This window comes from Condylostylus longicornis, unplaced genomic scaffold (assembly GCF_029603195.1).
Source record: "Condylostylus longicornis isolate FDR11 unplaced genomic scaffold, ASM2960319v2 ptg000031l, whole genome shotgun sequence".
NCBI lineage: Eukaryota > Metazoa > Arthropoda > Insecta > Diptera > Dolichopodidae > Condylostylus > Condylostylus longicornis.
In genome coordinates, this window is record NW_026578000.1 from 3577221 (window position 1) to 3587702 (window position 10482).

The 10482-nt window shown below is 28.1% G+C and overlaps 1 protein-coding gene across 2 annotated transcripts; it reads right to left on the bottom strand.

The window, feature by feature from the left end:
- Positions 1-4202: 4202 nt before the first annotated feature.
- Positions 4203-5399, bottom strand: LOC129608502 (histidine-rich glycoprotein-like). 2 transcript variants are annotated; one of them, XM_055520033.1, is made up of 2 exons: positions 5308-5399; positions 4203-5239 (listed from the first exon to the last, which is right to left on the bottom strand). In XM_055520033.1, the coding sequence occupies exon 2, from the start codon at positions 5203-5205 to the stop codon at positions 4390-4392; it is 816 nt and encodes a 271-aa protein (XP_055376008.1). In that variant the 5' UTR covers positions 5206-5239; positions 5308-5399; the 3' UTR covers positions 4203-4389. The 2 variants fall into 2 exon arrangements, with proteins under 2 accessions (XP_055376008.1, XP_055376009.1); XM_055520034.1 differs by having other exon boundaries at positions 5304-5358.
- Between the last annotated feature and the right edge of the window lie 5083 nt (positions 5400-10482).

Sequence of the window (10482 nt, forward strand, 5' to 3'; positions counted from 1 at the left end):
CTTAACACATAATTTCAGGCTCCGCTACTCAGAAAAGATGTGATTCATTTCGTATAAATGAAAATAATTAACAGGTATAATATGTCTTTGTATTATACCCGATATTCTGAGTTTCTTCTCTCTATTCATTGTTGGCTACCAGATGAAACCCGTAGGTGAAAATGGATCTTATCACGCGCATTTATAACCAATATGTGAGAGGCAAACAGAATTATAATTTTTTTTAATAAAGGAATGAATCTCGTTCTAACAAAAGAGAAGTACATTTTTTATTTATACTAATACCAAATCTTTTATGATTTCCCTGCAAAAAATTTTTTGTTCCAACAAAAATTAACACGCATCTTAGAATAATAAAAATAATTTTCTTTAAATATTGATGACGTCATGTACATAATAATATGTATGTGTGATCTCAAAAGCATTGATAATGGGAAAATCAATATGGAAAATTCAAAAAAGTAAAATAATTTCAATAATAAAATTATTTTCTCATAAATTTATTATTGTTTTCGTCTTTTTGGTTTTTTTTTTCTTATTTATTACTTCAAATATTAATACACAATAAAAATTTTGTCGTGAAAAAAATCAAAGAAAAATGGAAAATTCTTTTAATTCTAAAATATTATGAACGAATTTAATTAACACTTTTAAGTCATTTTTCACTATGAAATTATTCTACAATACCTATTCGTAGATTTCTGGATATTTGGCTTTATCATACTATTGTTATGTACTTAATTGAAATATGATCCTAATTTTGTAAGAATTAAAGATTTTCATTTTGTATGGCATGAACAATACACAGAAAGATTAATTTCCTGCAATTGAATGAATGCATTCTTCTATTAAATTGAAATAAATTTCATATGATGCTTATTATATTGTTCTGGATTTTTAAATTAATTTAAAATGAAAAGTTTTTGAAAATAATAATAAATTGGTATAAAATTAAGAGAAAACAATTAATTTTCTTTCGATACCCAATACTCTTTAATATTATAGTTAAGCTATTAATTTTCTTTTTCAATTTAAAATAGTTTTTTTTTAAAAAATCAAGTATACATAGAAAATATTTCTATATAATATAAAAATGGGTAGCTTTTGATGTCAATTTATGTCAGAAAATGAATCATAAATCAACAAGTTTATTTTTTTTTTCAATTCATCAATAATTTTATAATTTCAAATGACTTTTAGAATAATTTTCAATTTTCATTGAATAGCAATTCCTTTTTCATTTTACTGTACTACATCAAAATATAATATTTTTGAAAAGGAAAGAAAATATTATTTATAGAAAATGAAAAACTGTAATAGAAAATGTTTACTAAAAGCAATAATAGGAAAATTATAAATATCTTAATAAATTTCATTTTTTATAAAATTCCAAAGTAGATTTTATCTGGAAATGAGCCTTTTTTTTTTAAATAGTTTTCATATTAATACTGAATAATTGGATCAAAACCCTTGCTGAATTGAATAAGAGTGAATTCCAGTTATTTCATTCAAATATTCATAAAATCTACCTTCATATTAGTCTACATACCTAAAATAGCCTAGTATTCATATAAAAATTCAATTTCTTTATATTGTGTCACTTATGAATTTTTACATTTTTTTTAATACCAACAATATAAAACACATTCCAGGAAAAAATAGTGCCAAGTCCCTATAATCGTAAAAAAAAAGTACTTAATTTTACCATTACCATGGTACTATTATTATAATAATTATTTCTATCGTCGATATCATCATATCCTATTAAATTGAAAATCATAGCAAAAACAAAAATTACAAAGAAAATGCAAACAATAAAATAAAACATTGGAATCTTTCAAAATTGTCGATTAAATCAATCTATTTTCCTCTCTTCTAAGTCCAATGACTTCGTTTTTAATTTTTTATTTCATAAAATAGAATAATAGCAAGAATTTATTGTTGTAGAATACAATAAACTGAGGGTTTCAGTTTCTGTTTTCTTCAAAATTCCTGTTTATTTAAAAGATAGTCACCCATTTGGTTAACTCAATGATTTATGAAACTGATGAAAGGCTCTAAAGTCAACCAGAAGCCCAGTGCTCCAAAGTGGGTAAGGGAAGCAAAAAAAAAAAACAGGTAAAACGAACTACTGCTGCCCAAAAGTTTTGTTAAAATGTTTTTTAGCCATAGAGCAAACATCAGGCAGGCGGTCCAAATTCTGTATTAAAATTTTTTTTTACAATCGGCCCATAAATCAGTTTCTAACTATTTTTATACATTTATTTTGAAACGGAAAGGACAGATGATTAAAGTTAAATGAACACGTTTGCATTCGAATTTAACTAATTGTTTAATTTTTAAAACTCAATAGGAATAAAAGTTCTGTTCGAGAATGCAAACAAAATAATTTTCACACTATAATGTACTTACAACTACACATACAAAAAAAATTTTAAATTTCCTCTTATACACCTAGGACAAAAGGTGTATGAGAGGATATTTGGAATAAATATTTGTTACATAACCTAACAGAGTATGTTTTTTAACCTCAGTTTTCAGACAAAAGTTAATTTTTTTTTTTGACCAGCAACAACCTTGTTAACAACAATTTTTCAAAAAGTTTTGATATCATTGGCAGCAGATAAATCAGTCTATATGACTTTGCCCCAATTCAAGGGCTTTTCCCGGTTATCCTATCATAATAACTTCAGCTACTTTTCAAGCACTAGGAACATACCTCATGTTAACTGCCGCATTTATCAAATTTTTCAAAAATCTCATAGCCTTTCGCTGCGATTTTCTGTATACCTCAGTAGTAATGAGATCGAAACCTGGGGTTCTATTCAGTTTAAACGGCTTTATCGCTTGGCAAATTTCTTTTTCATTAAATAAAGCCGTAATGCTTTCATTCATATCAAAATCTTCTATTAAATAAACACTAGAATTCAGTTCATTTGATTAAAAAATTTCTTGCAAATGGACAACAAATAGTTCAGCTTTATTCCTATTGCTTGTTACCCATGATCCATCTGCTTTTTTTCAGTGGGGAGAAACGCTTGTTCGGCGTCTCGATACTCTTCCATGCTTTCCACAACAAATAATTCGTATCTTCAGTTGCCGACAAACTCTTTTCATAAACTTGTATGACACTGATTTAAAATTTTCTATTTTTCTTTTGAGCGTTTAAGAAAGTCTATTCACAATCATTTTATCGTCTGTAACTGTCAAGCCATTTCACCCCTGGATATGTGCGAGTACAATGAAACATTTTGATTGGTAATATTGTCAAATCGTCCGGACATTGAGAGGAAATGCACCTTAAGTGTTAATCATTTACAATATGATTTTATATGTGAGCTTCATGATGGAACAACGTGTATATAGGAAACATTATAACAATAGCAACAATATTTTTTTCTTATAAATTACAAAAAAAAAAAATAAAAAAGAAAAAAAAATTACTTATAAACAACAAAAGTAATAATAAAAATGATGCACTTGATTACAATTCATTTATCACACATTTTTATTAAATCATTTTTCACAAAAGAACAAAAAAAGAAAATTAACAATAAAAACGAAAATAATAATAAAATACGAAAAAAAAAAAAATAATAATAATAAGTTCCCTTCATCTTCGAATATTCTTTTTTTCTTCATCTTTCTGTTCATTTGATTGAAAACAGGACAACATCACATTCATATTTCAAAATTTACACATACATATACACATATAATAATATAGTGAGAAAATAAATGCTATTTATAATAATTTATACATGATAATAAAAATGAAGTCCTTGATAATATTATCCTTATCATTTCATTCATTAGACAAAAACAAAAATTAAAAAAACAAACAAAAATCAAAAAAAATTTATGAGAACATAAGGATGATATTGTATACATATATATGTAAAATATAAAAAAAATATGTCCTTTTTTCAACAAAAAAAAAATTAATATCCTTCCTTAAATTACATGTATTTTAATATTATCAAAGTTGATTATAATTGCAAAAATTGTATAAGAAAAACTTGGAAATATTTTTATATCATAATTTTTCTCAAACTATTCTAGGTTGTGTATAATAACAAAACCAGGAAATTTTTTTTAATTTTTAGAATGTTATAACAATAATTAACTATCACTATACTACTATTACTAAAATATTTATTATAATAATTATTATTTTTCATTTGATATAATATTGCTGTTATTACAATTAAGATGAAATTATTAAGATCTACAATAAATTTTAATAATATTTTTTGTTCATTATCCTTATAATATTGTTGTTCTTCCTGTTTACTTGATTCTATTTCTTCTTTATTTTTATAATAATTATTATTAAAATTCAAATTATTATTCATAATATACTTATTACTATTATTATTCGTATTCTTATTAATGTTTACCTTTTTTATGTCCTTTTTTATGATGCCATTTCTTATTATGTTTATCACCACCTTTTTTACCATGCTCATGATGATGTCCCCAATGATCTTTATGTTCTTTTTCACCTTTATGTCCTTTGTGCTCATGATGATGATGTCCTTTTTTATCTTCACCTTTCTTTTTATGATGATCATGATGATGACCATGTTTATCATGTCCTTTCTTATGATGTCCACCTTTTTTATGTTTTTTCTCTTCATGATGACCACCTTCATCTTCATGATAACCTTCATCATGATCTTCATCATAATGTTTTTTCTCTTTTTTATCTTCATCCAATTTATAAACTTCATGATGTCCTTTTGTATGATGACCTTTTTTATAATGTCCATGTTCCTCGAATTCATGGCCCTTTTTATGTTCACCACCTTTTTTATGTTTTTTATGATGGCCACCTTCATCATGATGTTTCTTTTTATGGCCATGATGATGATCATGTTCACCTTTTTCATGTTTTTTATGATGATGACCTTTTTTACCTTCATGATGATGATGATCACCTTTTTTACCTTTATCACCTTTTTTACCTTCTTTTTTATGATGATGTTCATCATGATCTTTCTTATGTCCACTTTCATGTTCTTCTTTTTTACCATGATGTTTGTGTGTTGCTGCTACTTCCATATCTTTTGGAACATTATCACCATTTTGTTTCTTTTTTGTGATAGAAGAGCTTGGTGATTGTCGTCCATCTATAATTGCATTTGACAATATGGCAGAAAATGTCATAAATGTCAATAGTAGCCATTTTGGATTTATAAACATTAAAAGGCGTTTCTATTTCTATTTTGTTCTTATGCTAAAATAAATATTTTTCAAATGAAAATTTACGTATTAATTTTTTTTTTTATTTGAGAAATTACTTACAAAACTGATCTAATCGTTCGTTGTTAACAGAAGTAAAATTGTGTTAAACGAATCAAAAGTTGATTGGAAACTGAATTCAATTACAATCAATCAACTTCATTTATACAAATGAATTTTCCAAAATAATTTTTAATTTTTGTTTTTTTCTTTTCAATGTTGCCGTTACATTTCTTATTTGTGTTCACAATTTGTTAAAATTTCCCAATATGAGAAAAAGTGTGTAAAAACAAAAAATTTCTTTTTGTTTTTATTTAGCGGGAGAATTCACAGAGAAAAAATGGAGTGGAAGTCATAAATGTGTCAAATGAAAATTCGGAAAAAATATTAAATATCGTTTGTAAAAAGTAAATATAAGTTTTCGAATTTCCCGTATTTGATAAAAATAAGTCGACATCATGCATTACTCCTAAATATTCTAGGTCTAAAATGGCTTGGTATTAACTAAATTCCAATGTATGTACTTACATAATATGGTGCTGCCTTATACCGAAATTGTAAAAGCCCTATTTCATAATTATTCATTATTCTTTCCGAAATTATTCACTACGCTTTCCAAAAAAAAAAATCTGTTGAAGACAAGAAGCATTAGCCTTGGTTATTTAAGTCTTATTCTTATAGTAGAAAGAAATAATGAAATGAAGTGCACAGACAGTAAAACTTCACAACCATTAGAAAATGGTTATTAATATTACATTTTGACGACTCTCAACCAGTAGCAATGTTGCTCTCAACCAATTACAAAAAGAATTAAAATTTAAAATTTTTGGAATTTTTTTCAATGTCTAAAACAAAATTTCAAATTTCCTGAAAATCTTCATTTTAAACTTAAAACAATTTTTAATTTTTTATTTTCTCTTCGTAATCGTAACAATTATTGAACATTGAAAATATTGAAAAAAGAAATAAGAAAATGCATAGACGTAATTTTAAAATATAAACAAAAAAAATTTTTTTTTTTGTATTTTTGAAGATTTTTTTTTCCAAAGAAATTTCCAAATGGTCCGATTATAATTGAAAACTCAAAAACACACAAACAAAAAATTAAGAAATAAATTCTTTTTTTCTTATCGGTTGAGTATTTTTTTTGTAGTTCAATACAAGAGCAGATGATTTTCCAACTATAAGGAAATTCTTCGCATCCATAGTAATTTAATCCTAAATTGAAAATTTCGAAAATATTATTTAATCTAAAAATACTTGAAGTTTTAATGGCAATAATATTGCTGCATCATGACGGCCAAGTTACTAGCGCTGAAGTACTATGAAGTCACTAATATCTTTTAATATTGAACTTACACTTAGTTTACTCTATAATAAAATAGATAATATTAACCACTTATATATCGAGGACAACCAAATCAAATCTTTAATTTTGAAACAAACAGTTTATTATTAGCAACCTGATTTAGCTTTTTCAATACGGTATAATAAGGGAAGCTATGTGATCACACCAAACCTCATGACATACAATATGGGAGGTTATGTGATCACACCAAATTTCGTATATCGTGTTTTAGTGGAAATACGATTCCCTACTACTTATCCGTAATAGGGAAGCATAAATAAACTAATTTTAGCCTATCGGTCTGAGTGTGCATGCGTGTACCTCAAGTTCGGCTTAACTAATTTTGATGGAATTTTATATATGACGTGGATTAATTAACTTTGCATTTTATCCGTCCGCAACAACTTAACTTTGAATAAGCTTTTGCTTCGTCCAACAAAATGAGAAACCACCTAACTTTTGAAAGAACTCACGTCATCGCATTTTTCTTCAATTGATTTTTCTCATTCTCTTGTACATATCAAATGGCATTCTACTTGATTTTTACAAAGATAAAAACTATATAGTTAAATTATATAAAATGGACGACTGAAATGGTTAGAAAAAAAAAAACGGGATATGCTATGTACAAAAAATTCTTCTCACTCAAAATAATTAATATATATTATATAAAATGAAGAGATGATACTCAACAGTAACTTTCTTCTAACACGGGGAGAACTTTGATATTCTACAGTATCTACTCTTAAATTAGGTATAATTTGGCCTAAAGTATTTTTGAATATTTGTTCCTTATCTCTAAATTCAAAAACTTCTCAATAACATAGACCAAATAACAAAAAAGAAAAAAAAATAAGCTTCAAATTCTTAATCGTAAACAAAAATAATGTTTATATAATTATTGAAATTTTTTTTTTTTTGTTTTCTAAAATTTATGGTTAAATTACTGAGAGCATATACATACATACAATAAATAATTTCACTTGAAAATAAAATTTTCATTGAAAACATACAAATAAAATTTTTCAATTGGAATAAAATTTTTGCTTTTATAATAATTTTTATTATTGCTCATGTAATACAAAATGCATACTATGAAATTTAAATGCCATGAGTACAAGCGTATACAATTAAACATACATAGACTATAGTCTAGTTGTTACATATACAATATTTTTATAGAAAGAGTGAAAGAGAAATTGATTTAAAATGAACTTAATTTTATGGTTCATTTGATTTTGATTTGTAATTAAATAATTTTTGATTAATTTATTATCGTTATTTTGAGGGAAGAAAAGAAATAGAAATATATTATGTTATAATTTATGTATATATGTACGTGTACTGAGAGCATATAGTGTATATATGAGTAAAAGAGTAGTGACTTAGTTTTAATGAGTTTTCTTAGACAAGTTATGGAAATAGAGAAATTTTATATTGTGAATATTTTGCAGTATGCAAATTTGTATTAAATTACAACACAAGAATAATATTTTGACGCCTAGGTTAGGTTAGGGCGACGCGTCTACCGGATAGGCCTGTAAGGTCCGTTGTGAGACTGCCGGATCAACAAAATCCCTCCCCCACATGAGAACCCGCCCGAGCTCTTCAGAAACTCCGCCGCGTTCCTGCTAATGCCGAACATAAGCAAAGGAGAAGGGCTACCGTCTTCCCCTCTTCCTCGTCACGGCATCTCATGCAGAGATCGTTCGCCGGCCAGCCCATCCTTCTGGTGTGTTCGCTAATAATACAATGACCCGTTATGACTCCTACCACAGATCTAATGTCTCTCCGGCGGAAAGATATGAGATCACTGATTCGACGTTACGTAGCCGCAGCATGAACGTACTCAGGGGCATTCCAAGATCGTCCCTTTGTAGATACAATGGTTTAGTAAACCGTAGTGCCAGACCGCGCCTTTTGCCGATGACACACGAGTAAAGTGCTGTGGTTGACCTCCTCACTCCTTCTGCAATATTGGACTTCCCGTTTAGCTTTGAATCTAAAATAAGAAACAGAAATCTAGCTCCCTCGATGGGCCTTCAATAACGATGGCCAGAAAGGCGGCCATGGTGTAATTCCTGCTATTCAGGATTTTTCTATGGAGCGTACAAGAGAATACAGGTCTGTCTCAATCGACTTGCCGTTGGAATACGTCTGTTGTGCTGAAGACAATAGACTTGAGTCGGCCTGACGTTCTCTGGGCAGCTGTGAAAGTTTCTCCCGGCCTTGGGCATAAAGATCGTCTTAGTAACAGTCGTCTATAAATCTATTACTCATTTCCAATATGTTTAACCAAAATCAATATGACTTTTTGAAAAATTTATTATATAGTTAAAGGTACCGAATATTCTGCAATATGCAAAATGGAAAAAGCGATTAAAATACTGGAAAAAAAGTAAGGCAAGTGTTTGTTATTAATTTACAATTTAAATTTCAATAATGTGAATGCATGTATATATATAGCTATACTCATTCGAAATGTTATAAAATTTTAGGTCAAAAAGAAAGAAATGATTTATGTATGGGTATTAAGTATTGAAATGATGTTGCTATCAATTGAAAAAAAAAATCTGATGTGGTCAGCAAATAACCGACTAGAAAAATGTAAAATTGGTGCGCAAAAATCCAATCCGTGCCATAGTCAAAATAAATATATTCAATTTTATTTAAATCAGTTCAGCCGAACTTGAAATACACGCTTGCACTCACACAGATCGACTTACTGACAAAGCGACATCCCCAAAAATAGTTTATCCGCGCCTCTCTACTATGAAGAAGTGCGTTTTCACCGAAAACTCGACATCCCAAATTTGGTGCCATCATAAAACCGCCCTTATTGTATGCAATGCGGTCGGTAAAAAAATTAAACAAAAATAAAATAATAAACTGGTGACGATTACAGTATGTTTTTGTTACCCAAAATCTATTCAATCAAAATATACTTGAAAAATGCAGATTTTATTAAAAAATAGGAAAAACCACTTCTTCTTCTAATAAGTTAGTTTAATTAGACTCAAATTTTTATGGAGCTATATTGCTAACCAAAAGCGCTCTCAATAAAAATAAAATTTTTGAACCAATTAAATTCACATTTAAAGTTTTCAATGCTAAAAAGAAATATAAAATAAAGAAGAGTTGAGGCTCGCAATACAGTTGTGTTGTCTCTATCATTAGCTATTCAAATTGACGTAACTATATTTTGGTTTTACGTAGCTCTATTTAATAATAGATTTGTAAAAATTTTTTAAATCTTCTGCTACTCAAATACTGTTTTTTTTTTTGGATACATCACTCTTAGAAACGCAATGGTAGAGTTTAGAAGGAAATTCCTCCTATCATAAAGAAGATTAGAGTTTGTTCAAAATAAATTTCTTAGATTTCCGTCGTTTGTTTATAGCTGATGTTTGATTACCGTAATTAAAATTTTAATTCACCAGATCTCTCAAATTTTTACCGACCGTATTGTGTAAACAATAGGTAGGTTATGTGATGGCAACAAATTTTGCATATCGAGTTTTCGGTGGGAACGTACTTCTCCATAGTAGGGAAGTGTAAATAAACTATTTTTAGCAACCTGTCGGTCTGTCGGTCTGTCGGTCTGTCGGTCTGTGTGTGCACGCGTGTATCTCAAGTTCGGCTGAACCGATTTTGATGAAATTTTATATGTAAGTTTGTTTCCACCATGGCACGGATCGATCAACTTTTGGTATATATCAGGCCTCGGGAACTGCACTTTTTAGCGGGCCTGTTTTACATTTTTGAACATTTTGAAGAAAATATTCAACCGATTTACTTGAAATTTTATATATAAGCTCAGCTTGACCGTCCGCGAAAATTCCTATGTTTTGGAAGAAATCAGGCATCGGCAACTAGACGTTTACTACGGG

What these genes read in the sequence shown, in the direction of transcription:
- LOC129608502 (XM_055520033.1), bottom strand. Translation starts at nt 5,205, where the DNA reads ATGTTTATAAATCCAAAATGGCTACTATTGACATTTATGACATTTTCT.